At 47.1% G+C, this 25,839-nt stretch overlaps 1 protein-coding gene across 2 annotated transcripts; it reads left to right on the top strand.

The window, feature by feature from the left end:
- GATA4 (GATA binding protein 4) lies at positions 1-24,740 on the top strand. 2 transcript variants are annotated; one of them, XM_061461052.1, is made up of 7 exons: positions 1-129; positions 636-877; positions 19,280-19,446; positions 21,559-21,684; positions 22,863-22,950; positions 23,218-23,360; positions 23,563-24,740. In XM_061461052.1, the coding sequence occupies exons 2-7, from the start codon at positions 769-771 to the stop codon at positions 23,743-23,745; spliced, it is 816 nt and encodes a 271-aa protein (XP_061317036.1). In that variant the 5' UTR covers positions 1-129; positions 636-768; the 3' UTR covers positions 23,746-24,740. The 2 variants fall into 2 exon arrangements, with proteins under 2 accessions (XP_061317036.1, XP_061317034.1); XM_061461050.1 differs by lacking the exon at positions 1-129 and having other exon boundaries at positions 153-877.
- The last annotated feature ends 1,099 nt before the right edge of the window (positions 24,741-25,839 follow it).

Below are 25,839 nucleotides of genomic sequence, written 5' to 3'. Positions count from 1 at the left end.
GGGGGGGGGGGAAGGTGATGGATGGAGCCCGGCGGGAGAAGCTAAATCCAGACGGGAGCTAAATCTCTCCGCCGGAGGGACCTGGGCTCCTTGCCTGGGGTCTCGGAGCGGCGGCCGGACCTGCTGAAGGTGGGGAAAGTGGGAGGTGTGGGGAAAAGGGTGCTGGGGGGGGGGGGTTGGAGGAAAATTGCATCGCTGGTGGTGTTTTGGTTTTGGCTGGAAGGCTGCACCCACGGGAGACAGCGCCGGCTCACCGCAGGGGAAAGTGGAGCCGAGGGGTTTCCACCCGCTCCCCACCGCTCTGGATTGTGGCCGGAGACCCGGCCGGGGTTTGGGGAGGTCCATCACGAGATGTACCAGAGTTTAGCCATGGCAGCTAACCCCGGCCCTCCGGCGTACGAGGGGGCAGGTGGCTTCATGCACAGCGCGGCCGCAGCGTCCCCCGTCTATGTGCCCACCACGAGGGTCACCTCCATGATCCCCAGCCTGCCGTACCTCCAGAGCAGCGGCTCTTCCCAGCAAGGCAGCCCCGTCTCCAGCCACTCCATCTGGACTCAACCCGGAGCTGAAAGCGCCGCTTACAACCCGGGATCTTCTCACCCTCCCGTGTCACCTCGGTTCTCCTTCTCCACCAGCACCCCTATCCCTGCCACCTCTTCCCGGGAAGCCGCGGCGGCTTATGGCACCTCCTTGAACCTTTCTGCTAACGGGAGGGAGCAGTACAGCAGGGGTTTCGGCAGCTCCTATTCCAGCCCCTACCCGTCTTATATGAGCCCAGAAATGGCCACGACCTGGACTTCTTCGCCCTTCGACAGCCCCATGCTGCACAACCTGCAGAGCCGAGGGACGCCCGCAGCCGCCCGGCATGCCAACATAGGTGAGCACAGACCGGGTTGGAACAGGGGAGGGAAGGTTTCACCTCGCTGCCTCCACAGATATTTATGCACTCACGGGTAGGGTGAAGAGGAAAAAATTCAGCTTATTTGGGATGTGGCTGTTGGATTTGGCTGCAAAACACGGGGTGCCCAAAGTGCTCCCCTCCCCGCACCCTGCATGCACGTTCTCTGCAAAACCAGCATTTCAAAATATTCCCCAAAACCTCAGTTTCAAAAAAGAAAAAAAGAAAAAAAAAAAAGGCATAATTCAGGATAGGCCTGGAACGGCAAGAAATGATGTGCCGAGCTCCTGCATCAGGGCCTCCCGCTCCACAAACGCCTCCGAGGAGATTTAGGGTCTGCGATGGGGATGATCCTGGTGTGCAGGACCCCGATGTGCATAAGCAGCCCCTTCCTGAGCTTGTCTGAGGTGTAAAATGGGGGAAATCTGCACGGAAAATGGTAAAATTGAAGTGTGGCCCATGAATCCCAGATCTTTCCTTCGAGCTGCTCTGTGTTACGTCTTCTTTTATTTAAGGCCAGTTAGGGTAGAAAAAGGGAAAGAGGGGAAATTTGGTGTTGAGAGGGGAGAAATGATAGAGAAAGATAAATGCATCCACTTTAATTAGTACACTTCCTGAGGGATTCACAGGCACATCTGGACAGCCCAGCCCTGTGTTTCGGTGTCTCCTTGCCCCCCAGAATATCTCAGTCCTGATCTCTTGTGCCGATCCCAATCTTGGAGCCTTCAATTTCATGAAGCACCCCTGTGTCTACAACCAGAAATTGGCCCAAATGGCTTAAAATACTGTTTTCATATTCCGTAGAGAGGAAGAGGGAGAAAGAGGGAGAGAAATGCAGGCACAACTTTGCATTGCTGTTTCATAAGCCCTTCTTTCTCTCCCGTTTTCTCTCCATGAAGGTATTTCTGTCGGCTTTGGGGTTGGGATTAACAAAGAAAACGACTCAAATCTGTGTGCAGATATATTCTGAGATTGCATTCCTTAACCTGAATTTTGGAGGGCAATTTTTCCATCGTGTTGGGCAAGATTTCCTTTATCTTTAGTATTATTTTAAGACTTAAGGAAAGGAAAGTTGGGCATCGGTGGAGGCTTGGCCTCACCAATGCCTTTTGCTTTCCTTTGGGCATTATGAAATTGCTTAAAATGGGGAAGAGATTATCCTTAAGGATAAAGTTTTGTCCAATCAATTTTCGGAAGCGACAAGAAGGTAGAAAGTATAGGGGAAAAAAGTCAGGATGAATCAAATAATCAAATACTAATTGAGTGTTAACAAGGACATAGCGTGTTTGCATTTGACTACTGCGCCATCGCTTCCTTGGGAAAAAAAAAATGTCGGCTTTCTGGAGTGGTCTCAAAAGAGCTCTTAGTAATAAAAATAACTTTAAAACAATGCAAAGGAATATTGCAGTTGCAAAAATACCCATTGGCTTTTAAAGTGCCAGAGACTGAGCGCAGTCATTTGGGGATTTTAAACCAACAGTCTGCCTTGCAGGTCTCGCAGCCTGCATTTTGGTGGCAAAAAGTGCTTTTTATCTGGGCTTTCAAATAGTATTGGAAAGATGGGATGTGCTGAGCCAGGACAGAAAATGTTAGTGGTTGCTAATGAAGGAGGAAGGAGTGGGACCCTTTTCCATTGTCAGGTCCCGATTCACGGCATCGCCTCTGTCCTCCGCGTCAGAAACTGGGGGATTTATTAGCTCGCGTGTAATTATGTCTCTTTGACTAAGGAAAAAGCACTTGGGTTTTAAGTAAAAAGTGTTTTGGTTTTGGTAAATATTAAATTTTGGTAAATATTAAATTTTGGTAAATATTAAAAATAAACTGCCTGAAAGCCGACGAGTTTTAAATTCAGGATCAGAATGGACTTTTTGGAAGGCAGCTCCCCCAGCAAGTAGTTGCCCCTTTCCCTGCCCCTTTCCCTGTTCTTCCCGAGTCGGGATGTGTCCGATGCCGGGCTGCTTCCAGCTGGGTCCCTTTCTCACACCGGGACGATGCTTTACCCAGGCTGCAGGTATTGAGGAGGGGGTCTTGAGGCATGTAAAGACTGGCTGGTGGTTTCTGAGCCAGGAGAAAGGGATTTTTTTCCCCATGAGGGAGGGCAAAAAGCCTTTATGGGCTGAAAAACCAAAGGCATGGAAAGATGCAGTGGGGGGGGAAACACTGCTGTGTACTGCACCCATTGCAGACCCAGTTTAATAACACATCCGAGCCTGGCACAGCGTCGGAGCAGTGCCCAGAACAGTGCAGCTGATTCCTTTCTTTGCCTTTCCTTAAGACTAAAGGTATTTTTATTCTTTGCACTATGAGGAATCTCAAGTTGGAAATACAATCCTTCCTTATATTAAATCAAGTGGTTCCTGCAGTGCATTTTCTTCCAGTGATTTAGCTTCCTGGAGAACCACTACCTTTGGATAGTGCAAATTGCCGAGCACCCCGGGATCATTAGGGTTTTAATTATTCTCATTTTTTAATAACGAAGATCAGGTCTATGCAGATGTAGCTGAATACGCAGACACCGATAGGCAGTTTGTGCAATTGGGCATGGCATTTTTTCCTCACTGTAAAGCAATGCACCAGGAAAAGAAGTTCAGTGAAATGTATTCAAATTAAATTATACTAAAAGAAAGAAAAATCTTCTTTTTCCCTAATAAGAGGGATTTTGGCCTGGGTTAAAAGGTACCAATACAGCTCCGTGGTATAGAGCACCGGGAAGGATGGGTGCAGAAAAACATGGCCCTGTTTGAAAAGCTTTCCCCGGTGTGAGTTCAAAATGCCAGATTTGGGCTTTTCAGAGTAAGTTTGGCGAATGATTTCATTACCCTGAAGGGCAGGATCAGACCCTGCAGCCGAGGCCGTGAACTTGCTCCAGGCATTGCCTTGGATGGGGTTGCAGCAAATTCCCGACTTAATGAGGCATGAAAAGCACCCGCTGCAAAGTGCCCTTTGAAGAGTCTTCCCTGCCAGCCCCCTAAACCTCTTGAAATCTGTCCCAGAATTAGCATGGAGGAGCAGTTTGCTCCTTTCCCCTTCCCCAGGCAGAGGGAGCAGGGATCGAGGGCGGCACAGGAGCCCGAGCGCATCCAGCCCGCTGCTGCTTGCTGTCTCCGGGTTGTTTCCAGGCTGATGATGGAGGGCAGATCCTGGTTTGCCATCTCTGCCTCCTGTAACTTTGCTTTTGGCTAAAAAGCATTGGGTTTTTCTTTTGCTGTCGCATCGAGGAGGTTGGGGTGGTTGGAAGTAAATCGGGGCTAGGGGCTGAGGGCATTTGTAACGGGTGCTTAGCGTTTTGCTTTGACTAAGTCGAAGTCAGGGTTCCTCAAAGAGGAACCATTTGAACGCAGCAGCAGCATCTGGGAAGATCAAAGCCTGGAGCAGACATTCGGTTCGAAAATGCCTTCTCTGCTGCTGGTGGGGGAGAGATTGTGAACCAGATCTCACGCTTTCCCATAGGGATGCTAAGAGATTTGCCTTGTAGCATCCCCAGGGCCAGCGTTTCCAGTAATTCAACGGCATTTGTTACAACCCTCTGCCCTACAAGGAGCCCCTCACCTTCCCCACACACCGAAGGACAAGGTGACTGATTCCTATGGGGCAGTGGGCAACTGGAGGAGCCCAATCCCTGTTATCCTTGCCCTCTTGAGGGATAGGGCCGTAGGACAAGGGACAGGGTCAGAGAGTGGAGGGCTGGGGCCATAAGATGTAGGGATGGGGCTGTAGGATGAGGGATAGGGCTGTAGGATGGAGCGATGGGGCTGTAGGATGGAGCGATGGGGCTGTAGGATGGAGCGATGGGGCTGTAGGATGAAGCGATGGGGCTGTAGGATGAGGGATGGGGCCGCAGGACATTTCTGCATTTCACATGGGACCCTACGTCCCCAGTTTTGCAAGCGGTTGCAATTCTCACCTCGGCTCCGCCGGCGGGGAAGGTGGGCCCAGGGCTTTGTCTTCCCCCCCCTGCAGGTTTCAAGCCACCTTCTGCTCTCCCGCATAATTTAATTGTCACCAGTCAGTCTGGGATTTGGGGTGAAACCCACAGAAGTAAGGTTTCTAATCTCTGAGCAAGATCAAGCTCAAACATGCAACTCATTATTACCACCCAAATCCACAAACAGGGTATTTTAAATTGCAAATAAAGCAACAACAGTAATAAAAATATCACCACTACGGGCACCAGATTACCCTGATTAATAATGCAATTCCTTAATTGAAAATGGAACATTATTACCGCATACAAGGGCATATGTTGCATACAACAGCCATGGTGTAGTACGTAATGCATTATAAATGCTCATGGATTTTTGTAAAGCAGTAAAACTTAAGGCAGCAGATAATGGCACTGAATCTAAGACTTATTAAGCCAGAACTATTTTTCTCTTCCACACATGCACTCATGTATGTGCCTTTATCCTTGCAACAATAACAGCATTTTTGTTTAAGAGCCTATATTTTACTCTCTACATATTTATTTCCACCAGTTTGGGGGGAAAGAGGCAAAATCCTTGGACATGAGTGTTTACCAGGCAGTGTTTCCAAATGGAAATTGGGCCTGATCCTTCTGTTTGGTGCTAGTCTGATTGCAGAGAAACCTTGGCTCGGCAGGCAGAGAGGGGCTCCCCAGAATCAGTTATCCCAAAAGCAGGTATTTTGAATAGACAAACCATTAAAAAACTAAGGATGCCCTGAAAGAAACCCCCTCCAATGAAGCATCAACCAGCAAATAAAGTCCCAAACCAGGTAAAAAAAGCAGCGGCACAGCAAGATGAGCAAGTGTTTGTGCCTGAAGGTCGGCTGGAGGAGGGTGTGTGCAGGGGCTGATTCAGTAAGGGTAGAAAAATGCTGTTTCAGGGAAAATTCAACTTAAAACAATGTGATGGTGTAGTCCTCAAACCTGCAGAGACCTTGATTCTCATGGGCTGAAATTTTTGCTCCTCAAGCTCCACAGAGCTTTGCACATGAAAGAGAAAAGGGTGGAAACAGAATATATCATCTTTCAGAGGTTTTGTTCCCAAATTCACATGCCAGCCCGCTGTGGCCTTCTCTCCCTAAAGTTTCTTCACTGAAAATGGGATATGTGGGGATGTGCCCCTGCTCCTGGGGGGCAGAGGAAGGTGCAGTGATGCAGCGGAACACCTCGGGTTTTCCAAGGCTTTTTCAACCCTACAATAAAAAGACTTAACAAAGTGTCTGCCTTCCATTTGGGACTCACCACTGCCTGCGAAACCAGGTGGGGGTCTGTGTCGAGAGCTCAGACCGCGCGCTTAAATCAGTCAGTTTTGCCTATGCTGGGAAGCTGCACCGGTCATGTCTTACAGGGATGTGTGATCTGCAAATAACACAATTATGCTTCTGAAACCCCTCAGTCCTAATGGTGAGGTTGGTTTATTAGAAGTCCAGCTTGCTTTGGGAGGGGGATGTGTAATTACGCTTGTAGGACTGACAAAAAGGAGGTTGGAAATGCCAAATATTCACGTTGTAGTTGGATCCTGAATTCATGCTGCTGTCTGGCGGGAAGGTGTAAATATGCCTTTGGTGCGCGAGTGTGAAGTGCTGCTTAAGTTAACCAGGGAAATATGTGAGAACACGCTCTTACCTCCAAAATTAACCCAAATTATACGAGGAAATTTCATTATAAGGTTGTATTGAGGGCTTTTTCATGGAGAAAAAACCCTTGCGGGTCCCCTTTGTGGGACAAAAACCTCACAGCTGCTTATGATAATATCCAGCATTATGGCAAAATACTAACATCTCTCTGGCCCTTACAAGTCTTCCCCATATCATCGGTCACGGTGACCGGTCCAAGCTGTAAATACATCCGTAATGACAAATTAAACCCAATTATCTGCCATGCCTGAGCAGTGAGGTCTTTATACACGGGTGCTTACACATGTGTGACAGCTCTTGAAAATAATTCGATCATCGTTGGCTTTGCAGTGGCTGGTGCAAGTGCTAGCAAAAGTTCTTTTGGAAGCCCCTACAGCTCTGCCACAATGAGCGATGCCATTGTAAGGTCTCGTACTGCAGAAACGTGTTGGGTTTATTTTGTCCCTTGCAGCTTTTCAGAAGGTCACTTGCCGCAGAGCTCGCAGCATTCCCCGTGCTGTTGCGCTCTTTGGAACACTCAGGGCACTCGGCTGTGATTTCTTCTTCAACACGACAAGCTGGAGCTGGATTTTCTCACCCCCAAAAAAGCACAGGTGGGCGGGTGCTGGGTCTGCTAAGAAAGAATATCTGGGCAGAGATTTCTCAAAGCTGGACATAGATCTGACCCTGCCATCAGCGCTGAAATGTTTCAGATCTTAGGCTTTGGCAAGGGCCGGATATTAAAACCAAGTCTGGGGCAGTGTCAACTGGAAGCAAAAATGATTTCTTCTTTTCCAAGAAGTGCCCGGTAATGATTTTCTTTATCAATTATTTGTTGGCACAAACATTTTTATTTTTTTTTCTTAATTAGGTGGACACATAAATGTAGGATGCACCCTTTGACTGGGGGAAGCAAAGTTGGGTCCTTCCAACATCTTTCTGCTGCTTCCTCCGTCTTTCTAAGCCAAATCCCTCTTTCACCCCGGCAAGGCTTGAAGGACGCAGCATGCAGGAATCAGCTCCCTCCCCCCCCCCAACCCAATTCAGTATGGACTATGAAGAAAAAAGACCCAAACAACCTCTCAGAAAATCACCTCACTTGCTCAGAGCTGAAACCATTACTATTTTAAAGCAAATGGAGCTGGTGTAGGATCAGGCCCATGCAAGAAGCTTTCCTAGGGCAGAAATGCAGCCTCCTGAAAATTATATGGGGATCTATAGGTTTTTATGGGGAGGTGAAGCCTTAAAAGCCAGCAGGACCTTTCTTTTTCCTTTCTGGAAAGTGGCTACTTGGTTTATATGTTGCAGCATGCAGGGATTTGTGGGTTTGTTTTAATTATTTCTAGCATCACGTAAAGCTGGTGAGCCCCTTATCGCAACAAGTGGGGCTCAAACCACTCATGCCAGCTTTGGGAGAGACTTGGAAATTCATCTTGTTTGTGAAAGAGGAAAAAATAATTCATGAAAAGTCAGGGAAAACTAAATTTTGCATCAGAGGTGGGGTGAGGGCAGCCGGATGAGGGATGCAGCGGGGCTGATCTCCCGTCTCCACCAGGGACTGGTACTGGACGCTTCTGAATCTGGGATAACAGAATTCCTCCCTGGAAATGTTTCCTCCTAATCCCTGGGAATTAGGTCAGTGTCTGCTGGGAGAGCATTTCAGGAGAGGTCCCGTGGTGGGACACCACTGCCTGCTCTTGCTCTTCTTCCCAAAGCTCACCCATTTTCCTCTGGCCGATGCTTCCTGCTGCAGCATAGTGTATTTAAAGGGTGTTGGGCTAGGACTAGGTGCCTGTTACAGTCAGGCTGCCCTGAAAGGTTAAAACCTGAATCCAGCAGAAGAGGTTGAGGGCAGAGATGAAGCAGGGGGGTAGAAGGAGACCAGATTTTGCCAATTCTTGCCTTTTTCCCTCCACACCTCCTGCTTGCACAGTGCTCTCTGGCTGAGTCTGTAATATTTAAGCAAGTTCCAGGCTGCCCTCTGGCCCCAAGGGCCAGGGGAGTGGGCTGTCTCCTTTGGCTCTGCAAATATCCCCAAACAGTTGAGGAGACATCTCCCTCTTGTCTGCTTCTCAGCTGCCTGCCGCCTCTGGCTGTTGCCAGCCCTTCTGCTTTGGTGCACCTCGTTTTTCCTTCCAGCTCCAGCTTCCGGAGTCGTGTTATCATATGTCAGGCTCTGCTTTTGCAGGAAAGGAAAGGAGTAGCTTTTCTGGACAAGAGAAAACTGGGAAACCCTGATTCCTTCATTCTGAAACTCTAGAAGAGACCAAAACCATAACCTAATTCTTATTAGTTAAACTCCTATGAGTTTTCAAGCCAGAATCGTGGGTCTGCCATCCAGGGATCCATCATTATTCAATATTCGGGGCTTGCAGCAGTGGAGCTGTAAAAAAGTCAGTGAAACAGTGAGCCCCAGACATCAGGACTCCTCCAAATGACATGTTTGGCCCCAGATGGCTGAGATTATTTTGGGAAGGGAGTGCTGGCCCCAGGGGCTGGCTGCTCCAGGGAATGGCTGCTGGGAAGGATGCTGAGTTGGGACATGCCTTGGTGATGTGGAGCATGAGAGGGGCAGCTGGCTTGGGAGAATGACTCCTCTTCAGGCTCCCCTGGGCTGGGAGGATGCCTTGGATCCTGGGGACAACTGAGGCCGTTCTCCAGGGGCTTCCCTTCCCACCTTCAGTCCTTCATTGCTTTAATGGAGCAAATCACCGATGCTATGATTTACCCTGACCCTCCAGATGTGAAGAGCAGTCCTTGATGTTTTTTCCAATTCCCAGCACAAGCAGGACCACATGCAGGAGTGTAAAATCCCTTTCTAACCCCCTTCCCTTTTCCCACAGCCAAGGAAGGTTCTCACTCCAGCAGGGCGAGCTGCCTGCCCCGCTGCCTGCCCCACTGCCTGCCCTCCCCAGCCATTTCTATTCCTAAACCAACATCCCAGTCAGACTCTGTCACCTCCCTTCACACAAAATCAATAACAACGGGTGAGCAGGTTAATTATAATCACAGAATAAACGCCACGGTCTCAAAGTTCACTCAACTTCACCAGCATTTCAAAACGAGGGGACGACGCCAAGCAACTTTCATTGATTCCTCTGGGGCAGGTGTGGGAGTTTGAACCTGTCCCCAAGCTGATCTTGATTCAAGACCTACTCAATTTTCTTTCTTATCTCAACTTTCCCCTATCTTATAATGCCTGTTATTTTAGATAAAAAGTCCAATCAATTGAGTTAGAAAAACTGCAAGTTATATGTTGCCCTGATAAGTTCGGTACCTGCCATTTTATTGGCCTGGACTGCAGTTTCTGTGCGAACTGACCTTTGCAGATGCTTTATCGGCAGCCAGGACAATCATTCCATCCTCCCACCCCCCTCAGGGGCCAAGTTGACTTAACGTTCAGAATAACTAATAGAAGAGGAAAAGAGAAGGGCCAGGGGTTAGACAAACTGACTGTCCCCTATAACGTGATGAACTGTAGTAAACACCTTTTTGTTTGTCCCTGGCTAGCGTCCCACAGGGAGGCCAGGATCTGTCCTAACTTATTTTGGTGTAACTCCTCTGAGTGGGATTTATCAGTGTAACACCTCCTGACTGGAGCCAGAGCCTGTGTCTAAATAGTGAGCTAAAGAAAACTGGGGCAGGGGTTTGGATATGCATGTGATCGTCAATCTTGGTCAGTGTTGTCATGCTCAGAGAGGGCTTAGACATGTGGAGCAGTATATAGCCTGCATATTTCCTATATTCCTACACATGCTATATATATGATTTAGACACATAAAGTGAGATATTTTAATATGTATGTGTCTGTGCATCTTATATTTGTGAGCATACGTATATACACAGACACAAAACTGTATAGAGCTATGCTCTGTATAGCCATAGAACAATAATTCTAACAGCAAAACCAAACAGAATTGATTAGAGATGACTCCTAGCTTGCATTCTTAAGGACATGGTATATGTGTATATATACAAATGTATACATTTATATGTATGCATATATAAGTGCATATATGTGTGCATATGTGTATACATACACATGTATAGTACACAGGTAGATGATAACATAATTCAATCAATTGTATTCCTACAAGCAGAATTTTGCCAATTGGATATATGTCTTTCCTTCTGCTCTGAAAAAAACAACACAAACCTTTAAGTTTCTGGAGTTGCAGGGCTGCAGAAATGTAGGGCAGATCTCTAGTCCAGCCTCCTGCTTAAAGCAGGACAACTGGTAGCAGGGGCTGAGGTCAACTGTGGCTTTACCTGGATAGAGCTTGGAAATGCCCAGGGATGGAAATTCCCCCACCTCCAAATGAAAAGACCTCCTAATTCCCAGCCTGTGGTTTGTGCTTCATCCCTCTGTGCCTTCTCCCACTATTGAGAAAGGTATGGCTCTGTTGTCTGCATATATCTGGCTAACTGATGTACTTGCAATGAACCCAAACAGCATCAATTTCCCTGGGCTCAGAGCTGGCCCTGGCTTTGGTCCACCTGGGTGCTGGTAATCACCTCTACAGACAGAGAGATGGTCACCATCAGACAGATTCTGCACCAGGATGTATGACCAAACACCACTGGATTCCTGTAGTTTAAGGACTTTCAGCTCTTCAGCTGCTCTGTAGGAGCCCAAGTGAACCAAGAGCACGTGAAGGCTGTGCCATACTTGATGACGAACGAGTGCCAGATGCTAGCCATTGGAACTCAACAGACCATGTTCTTCAATCTTAGCACAGCTGCCCAGCTGGGATCATAGCATTGCAAATCCCAAGCTTTGCTCTACATTTTTTCCCCCATCATCCTTTCCCCTGCAGTCATCAAAGAAGATCTTCTGGTAGGACACATCCATTTAGAGATGGACCATATTCAAGGAGGATAATGCTGTAGCTGTTTTTCTTTAGTCAAAAGAGAGAAAGACCATTATCAGGTGCTTCCTGCCAAGCAGACCCCAGGCTGTGGATGGCCCCATCCTGCCCATTCCCTGGGCTCTCCATCCTAATCTAAGATTTGTTAAACAGTATTTGGACAGTCGATAAGCAGAGGAGTCTTCTCTTTATCAGAAGAGCCTCAGATATTTACAAGTGTAAGAAAGAACTGCAAGTAGGACTAAGAAAGGGGAGGTCACTGTGGTGGGTGGGATCAGGCATGCATCCCAGCAAAAGAAAGCAGACCTTGGAGCTCACTCACACACAACCAGACAGTCAGCAGAAGCTGCTGTTGGACACCAGGTTGCTATCAAAGGGGTGGCCAGCAAGTGCTCCGACCAAAAACACCCTCCATTCTTGGGGCAGTTTGCATGCTGTCTCCTGTGTAGCAGATTACGTGCCATTTGGATATGGGATATGGTACTTCAGTGTGGGGGTCCACAGTCTCTCCACTCAGCTCTGGTACGACCACTGGGTTTGATGCCTTGGGGTCTGGTGGTTCTGCTGTGCTGGAAAGCTGTCTGTGCTTTTCCAAGCAACTAGGTTAGACAGGTCCCCCAGGACCAAATCTTGCCCCTTCCCAAAACAGGCAATTTGTTTGAATCTGCTTTAGAGGAATCCAGGCTGTTTCCATCCACATCCATAGATGTGGAGACAGCCAAGATGGGCTTTGTGTCCATGTCTATGACCATGGCCTTTGACAGCTGTCCTGTTGCCTCTCTCCAGTGAGGCAGGGAAGGGCCTTTGATCCCTCTCATGGGTGAAGAACAGCGTCATGAGGAGATGAAAAGCCTTGCTCAAGGGGAGCCTACTGCAGAGCCAAGACGGAACTAAAAGCCAGTCCCAAAATATGACAAACCTTTGTGTTTGTTGTGTCCTTCTTGCATATGATCTCAGCTGGTCCCTTGGCTGCTTCTACCTCCACTGTCCTTCAAACTGGGGAAAACATATCCACGAAGGAAAGGAGTATTCTTGGCTGTTGGCAGTGGTGTGTGCCATAGACCTTGGCTTGCCACAGGCAGAGGAGGGAGCTTTGCAGGGGAGGGACACAGTGTTCTCTTTGCCTTGATGCGAAACATTTGGCCTGGGAAAGGTTGCACAGGAACAGTGTCTCACGAAGCAAGGAAAAAACAGATTTCTTCACCTTTTTGAAAGCAGCATTGGCTCAGCCACATTGTAGGCTTAATGTTTCCCAAGCACTGAGTAGGGTCTTTAGGTTTGCAGGGGGAAAACTGATCTAGGCAGCCAACTGAGTAACTAACCATTTTCTCCACCCTAAAGGTGTCAGATACACCTCCAAACATTCTGAGACAGCACCAAGCCATTTCTGTGAAGCAGCACAATGATGCATTTTGCTTAAAACTGTGTTTCTGGCAAGCACAGGGAATTTACCCACTTCTCCATTTTCTGTAGATCAGCTATCACACAGTGATGTCTGCTAATCCAGGTCAGAGGAGAATAAAAAGCTACATTCCCACCAGTAACCAACGCGGTGATGGGCACTTCTCAAACAGGCGCTGCCTTTCTCTCCCCATGGCTGGGTCCCATTAGGCTCTAAAATAGTAGGGCCCTGACAAATTTCCCCTAAATTCCATCAGAGGGGAAACAGGCATAGAAGAGGGAGGGGAAAAAAAGCCAGTAGGCAGAACCTGTTTTTACAGAAATATCCTCAGCTCCATTAGCTGAAGGGCGAGATAAGGCACATGGGCTTGCTGATCCAAGTCTTTGTGTCAAGCTGACGATGTCCCCGTCAAAAAAGGAAAGACCCGTTGACAGCTTTCCTTTTGGCTACAGATCTCTCCCATGCATAAATCTGGGCTCTTTTATTTATGTATTTGCAGTCGCTCCTTGCCCCTTGTATTTTTGTCTCTCCTTGGTTTTTGCTGCTGTCTTCCTTTCTAGTTCAGCCCTGCTCTGCAATGGTACTGGACCAACCAGCACTTTTAACTGCTGTGATCTGGTGGGGTTTTCCCCTTGAAACTTCAGGTTCTGGAGTCCCGCAATCCATGGGGGCATCTCAACCCATTCAAAAGAAATAGAAGATGTGACTTGCAGCTCCACTAGGGGTTGGAAGTAGATGATCTTAAGGTCATTTCCAATCCTAACCATTCTATGATTCTATGATTTATTAAAAGGATCCCTAAAGGCTTGAACTTTAGGAAGGATTTTCACACTGTCACTTTTTAATGGAAACAATTGTGGGATCTGGGACAAACCATCCTAGGCAGCTGGGAATGACAAATCCTCTTTCCCCCTGCCATGCTGTCATGGCTGCCCCTTGGAGCAGAAGGTGTCTTGGGTGGGATCCTAGGGTGTCCATGTGTCCGAGGGGCCAATGTCCTTTGCCTCAGCTGCGAGTTCCCCAGAGAGTCCATTTGGGATTTGTGTATACACAGGACTGTGGCTCTCACCTCTTATCATAACAAATTGTTTTAGGAAACTGCTTCTCTGTGGGGAAAACTGCTCTCAGGGTCTGTTTAGAGCCTGTAAGTGCCTGGCTGTGTTTGAAGGACAGCTTCTCTTTTGCTGAGTTGCTTCGTTGGGTTGAGAAGACGCTTCTGCAGGGGGAAATGTTGATATCAAATATCCCTCCAGCTGTAAACAAAACTCCAGTGCTGTATTAATGGAAGTCTCTTTCCATTTCTCTTCATCCAGACTTTTGTATCTCATGCAGCAGGGTCTGACCCAAACCAGTGTAGGGAAGGCTCTTTGTCCTCTTCTAGAGTCTGGTTTGGGAACGGGAACTTATAAACTGGTTGCTGGTTCTGAACTGAAGGTTCCAAAATCTCTCTGTTGGAGGTGCTTTTGATATTATTTTTCTTTTAGGTGCTGATCCATCAGGTTTTATGTGTTCAAGTTGATCTCTCCAAGGCTGAGAGGCTGAGGGTTGTTAAAGAAAAGCCCAAACAAACCCAGAAGGTCTGGACACAGTCAGCCTGGCAGAGCTGGGGTTAGCAGAGATGATGGAAAGGCTCAGGGATGACTGTTCAAGCCACTCTTTAGCTCTTCAGACTCAAGCCCTGAGCAACCTCCCTCTGACCCCCATCTGGTATGTGATTCTCAAGGTTGGGAAGGCAAAAGCATTCAGACTTTGGGTGGGCCATGTCTTTGGTCAGAGATGCTTGTCATGTCCTAGCCATGCTGGACATGTGTCTGTAGAGATGTGGGCTGCCTGGCAGTGTTCAGATCTGCTTTCTTACTGAGCCCTGCATTGTCCATACCAGTCGATCTCTGTGGGCATGGCGGGGGATATGAAGCACCACTCCCAATGACTAAGAGCCATGGAGGGCCATACCCAAGAATGCTTTTTCCCTACCGACCCCAGCGCCCCACTTAGGCCTGGCTCCATGGGTACTGAATGTTGCATTGTAGAAAGTATTTCTGAGATTAGCATGCTTAAGGCCTCACCCAAGATTAGGAGGCTGTTGTGCAACACACAAGTGACATTTCCTGCCCTGCGGACCTTGCAGTTCTCATAAACAGTAGATGTGAGGGGAAAAAGATCTCCTTTTACACAGTAATCTGAAGACCAGGATAGGGACAGGACCCAATCCATCCTCTCCACCAGCTGGATAATTCAGCAAGATTTCATGATCTGCTCTCATGTGAGAAGCTCCTTTGTAGACTAAAGGTAGGGTCTTAAGAAGATTTAGGTAGAAGCCCACTAGCGTTAGTCAATGAGAGTGACCCAACCCATAAAAAGGACTGTCCCAAGACTGATACTATCCAAGATAAGGACTAGGCAAAGGCACTTATAGGAGCTGTGTGTTCAGTGAGGAAGATGAGGCCATTCAGCATACATGAGGCTACTCCAGTAATGGGACTGTGTCCTTCTCAGTGTATCCAGCAAACGCTGCCCATTCCCCAGCCCTGTCCCAGCACTGGCCATACCTGGCTTTGAGAGAAGGAGTAAATCTTTCCAGCAGAAAGGCTGTTACAGAGGTCACCGGACAGACCCATAAATCTCCATTATCAGGCAGCGGCTCCTATGCCACAAAACGGAAGCTATTGCCCTGAGTGTGACTGGGGGAGCCTTTCCTTCCCCCCGCATTGTTCAGGGCCCTCCGGGAGCCGCTCGAGCAATTTGCTGCCTGAATAAACGTTTCCTTTCCCGGCTGCTAAGTACAAGGAATAAGTGTCAGGGGATCTCATAATGCCAGGATTTAGAGCTCCAGCCCCGAGACGGAAGCCAAGAAAACACTTCACTGCTTTTTGCCTTCTTAATCCCCATTAGTAATAACAATGGCAAATTAAACAATTAGTGCACTTGAAGCCCAGTGACCTCCATGCCAAATATAGCTCAGCCCAACGATGGATCATGGTTCCTTTGGGCTCTGAGCCCTGGGATCGTTTGGGTTTCCTAGGTCTTGGGACATCCACCTACGTCAAACTGCATGGCTGCAACTCTGCAGGTGATGCTTTCTCATTATGTTGTAATGAGATTTTGTAATCCTCAGGTTTTCCAGAGCAGCTGGGATGTGTCAGCAAGGTCAACCCAGCTCCCCTTGGCAACTTCATCCCTGAGTTTAGTGATGCTGTGAAATTATAGTACCTCTATTAAAAAGAAATCCAGTCCCTTGCCTTCCAGTTTTCACCGGGGGCTCAAATGCCTTTCATTCACTAAGGGCCATGCACTAAGCCTACACCATCCTCTCTAAGCCGGCAACCATTAGTGTCCAAGACACACCCTTTGCCATCATCAAGCCTACTCTGAAGCAGGAGAGGGTTATTTCTCTTGTGATGAAGATCTCTTGTGATGGAGGTGAGATCTTTTGTGGTCAAGGAGCTCCCCCTGCTCTGATGAACGGTTTTAATGAGGTTGCACTGTGCAGACGTCATCTTCTGACTCAGCACTGAGTGGTGCACGCAGGGACGCACCCACTGATATTGCCCCATGAAGGCTGCAATTAGGGAGAGCCACCCATTGCGTGGAGCCTCAGAGCGCCCTGGGAACAAAGTCTGTTCCTTCGCACCTCGAGCACTAGTGATTCCAGTTTATTAATGTTCACAAAGATTGCCTTTGTCTAGAGCTGAGAGGGGAACATCACACAAATGCTTTTACTATGGAAGCAGAAGAGGACTTGTGAAAACTTAATCCAATGAAAGTCCCTTAAGAGAGAAGCCTCAGTCCAAAGCCCATGTAAATTGAAACAAACCAAACCAAACCACCAAACCAGTAGTGATGAATATAGCTCAAAAAATACAGATTAAAAAGGAAAGCAAGCCTCAAGACTGCTTTGTACTGGTGGTGTGGCTGTCTGAATACAAACCGACAGTAAAAATAACGTGGATCTGGATGTCACACAAACTCTTGGGAAATAACACTTACTGTTCAGTAGCAAATTTGGTTATTGTCAGAAAATAAGAGACATACACTTTGCCTGGTTTCAATTCCACATACTCTGTTTTTTTCTAAACCCAGAAGTATACTCATATTTGATATCTCTTTGTATCACACCCGTTTTGAGGGACCTTCTTATTCAAGAGCCAGTCCAACTCTTAACATGCGACTGTTAGGAATCTCCTCCTTTTTCTTTGATTAAAAACTTTCAGATTTGGGTTTTTTGGTGCAAAAATCTCCAGGAAAGATGATATTTTGTAATTAGTCACAAACCCAACACACGTCAGTCAAGAGTTTTAGCTGTTACCTTTGGACCACTTTTGCTGTCTAAATTCTCCCTGGATTATGCCAACAACTTTGTACTGAATTATTTTCGAAGAAGAAGGGATTTTCTCACAGAACAAAAATTATTGTGAAAATAATTTGGCTTTTTCTTTGGAAAATTATAATAAAAATACCTCAACAACCTCTAAGATGAAAAAAAAAAAGTGAAATGTTTTCCGTGAGATTTTTTCAAGGAAATGAGTTCTTGCCTGACCAGCTGTTCCAATCCCTTCTCTTTTCAAAGGAAGTTTATTTGATCTAGATTTTGGCTGTGATTCAATCATCATTTTGAAGGGGAAAGTGAGGCATTATGATTACCAGTATCACTGAATCCATGTGTACAATGTCACCTGGAGGGATTCCCATCTCTCCTAACCCACCAGAACTGCTCAAAGGTAATGAGATTTTCCCAAGCTGTTGAGAAGATACCGGATTCCTCCTTTTCTGCTCCATGGGCACACTCATTACTGTTTTCTAGCATTACCCCATGGGCCTATCTCTTGTCATTTTTAGCCTGGTTTTCTAGGCAGAAATAGGCTCACATGAACCTTTTTCTCTGTGTCTCAGTTTACTGGCACCACTTTAGTAATTTTTTAATCCTTTGGCTGGTTCATGGTTACGTAGTTTCCTGCAGATCCAAAAATAGTCTGGAGAAAGGAGAAAATAATGCTGACGTTTGAACATTACCCTTGGTAGATATCAGCGAATCCACATGGGATTGGGACACGGATTGGCAGGAGGCCAAATTTGGTTGGTTTGCTCTTTAGGGAACAATTTTCTTCCAGCAGGAAGTTGAGACGATCATGTAAGAAGCAGGTAGACAAGCACAAAATATAGCAAGATGCCTAATAACATTTTAAAAGCTAATTTTACACTGGCTGAAAGTCCTGATACAAAGCTCTTGCTGTCCTCCAAACGTTTCCTGTGTGCTGTGGTTTCTTGGGAATTTTTTCAGGAGTTCAGTTTATTCCCAGCCTATGCTGAGTAACGGAGCCCTTTGCTGCCATTTGTCAATTTCTTCTTCTCCCCAATTATTTTACTGTCTCGTGTTCTGGTTTTGGTCGCCACATCAGAACATGCCCATGCGCAGGAAGGAATGGTTTTGCAGCACAAGAAATACATCCCCAAGCTGAACTCAGTAGCTGATAGTCTTCAGGTGGGACCATCAGTAACACGCATTTTCAAGGGCCATGCCATTTTGATACAGATATATCTACATCTCAGCAAGGCCAACAGATGATGCTTGTATTTCATTAGCCAAAGTTCTTGGCTTTTTGAGGGTACTGCATTCAAGGGTGAGTTGACCAATTGATGGTACAGTCCAGGTGCCTTGTGTCGATCTCTTCACTGCCCTGCAGATGATAAGGACTACCATAGCAAGAGGGACTGGTCTGGCCCAGCCCAGGGCAGTGGTCCTCATCCTCATATCACAGCTTCAGACAGCCCCTGGTGGAGGATGAACCAGGAACGTGGTGGGTCAATGCACCCTGGAGATTGACATCAAGCACAATGGAGATTTGCATCAAAAGCTGTCTCTGATACGCAAATGCCCAGTGATGATGTCTGTTAGCTGACAGCCTGAGCTGGGGTTGTACATGTGGGCTCCTCTAGTTCAGGAGATGTTCTTATGCAAAGACCCATGAACATCTCTTCCCCTGAGCTCTCTGCAGCTATTCACCTCTGCTGAGGGCTGGGTGAGGAACAGAGAATGTGGCATAGCTTTTTCTGCCCACACCTGCTTAAGCCCTGTTGAGAGATGCTTGGGCATCTGTCTGATTCTGGGCAGTTCTCCTCTGTGGGCCCAGGTCTGTGTTTGTCCTGGCCACGGGAAATCTGTCTTGATTGCAAACACGGCTGTTCGCCTGCTCAATCTGTTTGCCCTGGCTATGTCCAATCTTGAAAATTGGATAACGTCAGAGCAGAAGGGGAGGTTTCTATTTCTGTCTCCTTGTATCTGTGTCCCAGCACATCCCTGCTGCCACAGAAGTCCTGCAGCCAACACTGCAAAGCAGGAAAAGGGTTTCCTCTGCCCAGTAATCCCGGGGGGGGCTTCCTTAAGAAAGGAAGAGCTGTTTCTTGCAACTGATAAAAGCCGAATATTTGTGACTTCTTGAAATGTCACTCTAGGCTAAACTGAGAACCAGACAAGAAATTAAATGTATGGCCTCATAACCAACCCTTCTCCCTTCTCTCCCATCATGGCAGCAGAATTTTTTGATGACTATTCAGAGGGGCGAGAATGTGTCAACTGTGGGGCCATGTCCACTCCGCTCTGGAGGAGAGATGGCACAGGACACTACCTCTGCAATGCCTGCGGGCTCTACCACAAGATGAATGGCATCAACCGGCCCTTGTTCAAACCTCAGAGGAGGCTGGTAAGTCAAGATCACACAAATGCATGTGGGGCAAGGCTGTGTGCAAAGGTGAGGCAAAATGACCCCATCCCTAGCGGTGCGCCAGGCCAGGTTGGATGGGGCTTGGAACAACCTGGTCTAGTGGAAGATGTCTCTGCCCGTGGCAGGGGGTTGGAACTGGATGAGCTTTAGCATCCCTTCCAACCCAAACCAGGCTGTGATTCTACGACTTCAGGCGGAAGGGAGCCACCAAGCTATCCTGAGGACCATGTTTGTCCACTCCTTGTCTTCCATGGGGCTCCATCCCCAGCCTGCGCTGCCCTCTGCATGGCTCAGACCTGTCTGTGCTCAAACCGTCCCCCGCAAGTGTCAGAAATGACACCGGCAGCTTGAGCGCTGCCACCAGCCACAGCCACCCAGCGCCCTCTTGTGATGGCTCTTCCTAAACACGGCGCTGACAACCAGTGCCTGCACCCTAGCACCCAGGACCTTGCCCTCACTCATTTACTGGCCTACCTGTAACCCTCGGGCACATCTGGGATGCCTCGCTGGGTACCAGGCTTGGTCCTTTACCGTAAGCAGCCATGCGTAAGACAGCCTTGGGGTAAGGCCTGGAAATACCCATAAGAAATAGAAACGGATGAGCTGCGCAGATCTATCCACACACTTTTGTCACTTGTCTGGGCAGCTGGCAATTGGGAAACCTTACAAACATGGCCAAATTCCTGCTTTTTCTTCTAGAAGAGAAATTCCACGAGGAAAAGCAGGACTTGCCTAGGAATGCAATGTAGGGCTGTGGTTAAATTAACGCCAGCTGGTCTACCTAAATAAATATAGTCAGTGATTTGGTTTAATCTGTCGTTGTGTAAACCCTTTTTCTTTTGGTGACTGAGATATGCCAGAGAGCTCTGCAAGGGGAGATCTTTGTCTTTGCTGCAAGCTCTATTTTAAGCTCTTGGTCCATTTACAAAGGACAATGATTAAAGCAAATACATGGTGAAGTTACAACTAAAGAAGTGTTTGGTTTCTCCTCACCAAGGGGATTTCCAGCTTTCAATGTCTTAAGAAGCACTTGAATTTCAATTGTTATTATCTCAGAGCTGTAGATTAACCAATCCTGTCATAATGACAAAGAAGGCACAGAGAGAAGGCTGTGGCAAAGATCATAGAGGAAATCTCTGGCAGCTCCTCAGCCAGGTCCTCATCTCCCAGGCTTTCACCCCATTATCAGCTGTGCTGTTCAGGTCTGCAGAGCTGATTAGATGTCCAAGACCACCAGATTTCTTCCCTGTAGGTTCCTTTTTAGGGAGCCTTTATAAGCAAGCAAAGCAAATTTGACCCCTGCCCATTCAGACGTTATCCTCAGCCTCTTAAGACCTGAGCTTTGAAGGGTGCTGGGAGGTCTCAGGCAGGCACAGAGCATATGGCTTTTCCTTCTTCCACCTCCCACTCTGCTTCCAAGCTCAAATCTTATGTTTTATGTGATTTCAAGTCCATTGCCTTTCTCCTGTGGCCTTTTGAGCGTAGCTAAACGAGTTCACCCAGAAAGGGAACTTTAGAAAGCCCATTTCTTTGTACTGCTTCATTAGTGGGGATTCCTATTAATTATCCTTCTTTAGGAAGATGATGCTATTGGAAGCACTCTTTCTTATTTCCCCCTCAAGCCACAAATGCAACATCACACGAAGCCAGTAAGGAGTATGTAACATTCACGGCATTGATAACATCTTCTTGGGATATGCCATGATGCTTGGAGGTGATTCCGAGAAAGGCTTAGAAGCCTGAAAGGGCAGGAGGGTCTTAGATTCAGACACCTCAGTGTAGGGGTGTGCACATGCAGTGGGTCTCTAAGCTGCTATTAGACCTGCTGGAAATCTGGGGCTCTGTTCAGGTGATGTCTCAGGCACCATCTGAGATGTCCCAGGAGATGTCTGTGCAGCACTGGCGGGCAGTGGAAAGGCAGTGGAGCAGAAGCTGAAAGGCAAGAGGGGAAGGAAAAGGTAGTTGTGTTATTCACAGAGACAGAGAAAAGAGAGGCAAGGAGAGGGAAGCCTCCCACTCACTGGGATCTGAGCTGCTGCCGGTGGTAGCAGCAAGGTGCTGATGTGTTTTCTCCTCTGCATTTCCCTGCAGTCAGCTTCCCGCCGTGTTGGCCTCTCCTGTGCCAACTGCCACACGACGACAACCACGCTGTGGCGCAGAAACGCCGAGGGAGAGCCTGTGTGTAACGCCTGCGGACTCTACATGAAGCTCCACGGGGTAACACCTCCAGTGGTTTCTGCTCTCTACAGCCAGGGTATCAATAGCACCAAGGGACTGGGTCCATTGCACAGCTTCGTGGTCTCTGGGAGCTGTTGGTCCTGCTGTCGCTGTGGGCTTTTAGTCCCCCCTCAACATTGCATCATGTTTATATTGGCAGTGGGTGATGAATGTAGGGCATTTCTCACATACTAATTAGCCACCCTGTGCATCAAAATCTTAAACCTCAATAAAACTAGGAGCAGGTTCTTGCTACCTAAATTCAGGCACTTTAGTGAAAAATCTGAGTCAAAAGTGCAAGGAAAAGCTGAGCCCCTCCACACTGGGTGTCAGATCCCAGCTAAGACTTGGTTGTAGACTTCTCATGGGACTAATAGACAGTTTCTCTTGCATGGATGCCCAGATCATCTCTTCCTGTTAGTGGGGGCATCATGCATCTGTGTCATATCTACAGAGTCTCATTGGAGCCCAAGGTATAGCAGAACTTCAAGATGCAAATCTCCAGCCCTTCTTCCATCAGTCAGTGGCAATCCACCCCCATGGCAGAGATGGAGGCCTTCACCACCCTGGCTACAGTAGCAAATCCCAGCTCTGCTTCTGCCTGCTATTCCCAGGGCTTTTATACACATCCATGCTCTCAATTATGTCCACTACTTCACAGTGGATGAAAGCATTTATGAGAGATAGGTCAAAGCTGGAAGACAAGGTGGATGAGGGGAAGCCTTACCCAACCCAATAATTCTCCCTAGAAATCTCAGCATGTATCTAACTATGAGGATTACTACTGCAGTAAGATCATTCCTTAAGGCAGGTCTCCCTACACAGGCTTGGTACGTTTCCAGATATCAGGGATTAGCCAGAAAGACTTCTGCTTAAACAGGAAAGTAAATCAGGCAAGCTGTTGTCTCTCTTCTGGCCTTAAAATACTCAATACCTATGTGTGAAAACCTGTGCTCATTTGGATGCACATCTTGTAGCCTTGACATACCAGTGCTGACCAGTGAATTTGGGCTCCATCTTGTTGCTTTCAATAAAATCAGATAGTTTTCATGGAGCTTACAAGGTGGAGCTGGAGACATTCAGACAACCTTATGGACAGAACCGTTATACACCTTATACATTATATACCTTATACACCTTATATAGAAACTAATGTGCTTTTATATTTGGGTCCATAGGTTCCAAGGCCTTTAGCAATGAGAAAAGAAGGCATTCAGACGAGGAAGCGCAAGCCGAAGAACCTTAACAAAACAAAGACATCAGCAGGTAAGTGTTACCTGGAGGAGTTTATTGTATGTGTATACATGTGGGTGCTTGTGTTTCTGATCATCATGTCCTGTGAGTCAGACACCCCACCACAAAACGGGATGATTCTTTAACAGTGGGGGATGGCTGAATGCCCTTCAGCAGCAACAAAGCCCTTCCCACTATTTTCATGCTATTTTTTACCCAAACTCACTTCTTCATGGGTGGGTACAGCTCTGTACGAAAGGTCTTTGGGAAGAGCCTGCTTTACCATCTGCTTTCTCACAGGTCCATCCAGCAGCGAGAGTCTTACCCCGACCACCAGCTCCACCAGCAGCAGCAGCAGCACCACAACCACGGAAGAAATGCGCCCCATAAAAACAGAACCTGGGCTCTCATCTCATTATGGGCACCCCAGCCCAATTTCTCAGGTAGAGGGGGGAGATGCTGGAAGTGGGACAAAGATGGGAACTAGGATGTAGCCTGTTCAAAATATCATGTACAGGCTGCAATCTGCAGCTCTACAGCAAATCCTCTGACACATTATTACAATAGCACCAGCGCCCCATAAAAGGATTCTTATAGTCCTCTATGGTTTGAAGCATTGTTCACAGGATTTTCCTCTTTCCATAGGCATTCTCAGTCTCTGCCATGGCTGGACATGGGGCATCTATTCACCCTGCGATTACAGCTCTGAAGCTTTCCCCACAGGCTTACCAGTCAGCAATCAGCCAGTCTCCACAAACCAGCTCCAAACAGGACTCCTGGAACAGCCTGGTGTTAGCTGAAAACCATGGGGACATCATAACTGCATAACCTGGTCTTCCATCCGTGAACTTCAGGCTGATCTGCTTGAGAGATGAAGAAGATGCCATGTAATCATCAAGTCAATGTTGTTTCCCACCTCCCTCTCTCTCCTGTCTTCTCTTCCCTTGTGAGGTGTTCCAGCAAAGAGGTGAAGAGGACTTTCCTGAGGTGTAGGAGAGCTCTTCAGAAACTAACAGAGAAGACTCAAATCTCAAAGTAGCTAATGAATTTGAAGCCTTTTTTTCCCACTTTAAATGAGCCTCTCTATCTGATTGCCACCATCTTCTATAAAATAGCCAGAAAACACAAAGATGGACACAGTACTTGAGCTTTGTTTATTTAAAAGTATCTGGCATTTAATAGACAAAGGTGGAACAAACACACTTTGTTTTACTGTCACCATCTGTTCTTTTCCTGACCAGAAGATAATGCCACCATCTTCTCATTATCCAAATTCAGTGATCTTCCACCCAAATGGAGCCAGCTCCAGAACAGACTTCAGTAGATATGCTGTAGTGGCTTTAGTGGATTTGATATGATCTAGGGCAGAGAAAAAAAGAGACCTTCCTGCATACACATCCCCAGCTCACACATCTAGAGTGTTGTCTTCATTTTCCTAGATGGTCTGAAAAGCTAATGAATGTCCGTATTTAATAGCAACTCCTTTCCTATTTATCAGTATGAAATCATGGGACTGTGTTTTCAACAGTTTGTTGGCTGAGCCTGGAGAAGGTCTGTCCAAAATCAAAGAGGGATTTTGGAAAGAAGAAGCTTCTGGAATCAGTTAGAGAAGACCCACACTGGTTATCAAATCCTGGTGGAATCTGCCGGACTCTTCCATTACGGATAGTTACAAACCAGACTGAGAGATTATTCAAGAGCACAGCAAATGATAGATGCTCTTCTAACATTGCTGTGCCATTGCTTTTGAGACAGTTAATTTAAGTCTTTTGCATACTTTTATGTTGGTTTTGATGTCATTGATGAAATCTGATTGTCCTTTATTTTTGGTTGTCCTGTGAGTGCCCACTTCCCCCTAACAACTGCCTCATGGCCATTTCACACACCCAACCCTTTAAGATTCCACCTTCTGCAAACAAGCAAAGGCTTCAGCCTCTAATGGAGGTAGGTGGGAGCTGTTTTCTGTACCAAGCATGTGCATAGACTTGCTTGCCCGCAAGAAAAGCGTAACTCCATTCATGCATGAGTATTAAACAAGACTCCTGTTTCTTCTTGCCCATAAGGTTCTCAGCAACCAGAGAATCGTAGCAAACAGAGTTGGAGATGTTGATTGCTCACTGACTCATTCCCTTTTCCCAAAGGGATCGATTCTACCTAAACTAACCCTGATGGCTCTTCTTCTAGCATGTGCTTAGCAAACCCCAGCACTGCAGATGCCGCAGCTTCCCTGTGCAGCCTAAGGGCTTCACCAGATGCTTGCCAGGATGTTTTCATCATTTATGTCCAGACAAAGAATTTCTGGAAGACCTCATCCTGCAAGATTCTCCATTCTGATTTCTAGACACTTCACACTCTGCTACTCTTCTTGCCTTCCCAGTTCCTCTCTTTTCCTCCCTGCATCCAGAACTTGAGTACGGAACTACCAAGTGAAAAACTAGAAGAGGGATTGTTCATCCCTGCCAAATGTGCCATCCTCTGTCTCCCACTGTTTAACATTCCCACAAAGAGTGTTTCCACCCAAACACCGAGATACATGGAAAGCCACCTACATGTTTGAAGCAAAAGAATGGCATTGTATTGTCTCTGTTTGAACTCGTCATTTTCCTCTGGTGGTAGAAAAGCTTCTTTAAAGAGAAGAATTCAACTGGACTGGTCGTGATAAAGACTGGGACTAGAGTCACAGACCCTTCCACATTCCCTGTGCTCTGTGCAACTCAGCAGGGTTTTGAGGGGTGGCAAAGCCTCTGCACTCCCCAGAGAAAAATACCATGACAAAGGATGCCTCATTAGTGTTAATTACAAACAAGCAAAAGACATTAATGAAACGTGAATAAAAATAAATGAAATTCTGTGATTCTGCTTAGACCTGGCAGGTTGCAGAGAAGAGTCCAGAAATAACACCTGAAACATGAATTTGGGGTG

The sequence above is a fragment of the Pezoporus flaviventris genome, unplaced genomic scaffold (assembly GCF_033815535.1).
Source record: "Pezoporus flaviventris isolate CSIRO_AGI_PZ_B2104156 unplaced genomic scaffold, CSIRO_AGI_Pfla_v1 ptg000031l, whole genome shotgun sequence".
Taxonomy (NCBI): Eukaryota; Metazoa; Chordata; class Aves; order Psittaciformes; family Psittacidae; genus Pezoporus; species Pezoporus flaviventris.
This window is presented reverse-complemented; position numbering and strand designations above follow the sequence as displayed.

Bases quoted from the DNA above. Each gene is read 5' to 3' on its own strand.
- GATA4 (XM_061461050.1), top strand. From the start codon at position 352: ATGTACCAGAGTTTAGCCATGGCAGCTAACCCCGGCCCTCCGGCGTAC. The intron at 22,951-23,217 runs GTAAGTGTTACC...GCTTTCTCACAG, and splicing joins CAAAACAAAGACATCAGCAG to GTCCATCCAGCAGCGAGAGT. The intron at 23,361-23,562 runs GTAGAGGGGGGA...CTCTTTCCATAG, and splicing joins ACCCCAGCCCAATTTCTCAG to GCATTCTCAGTCTCTGCCAT.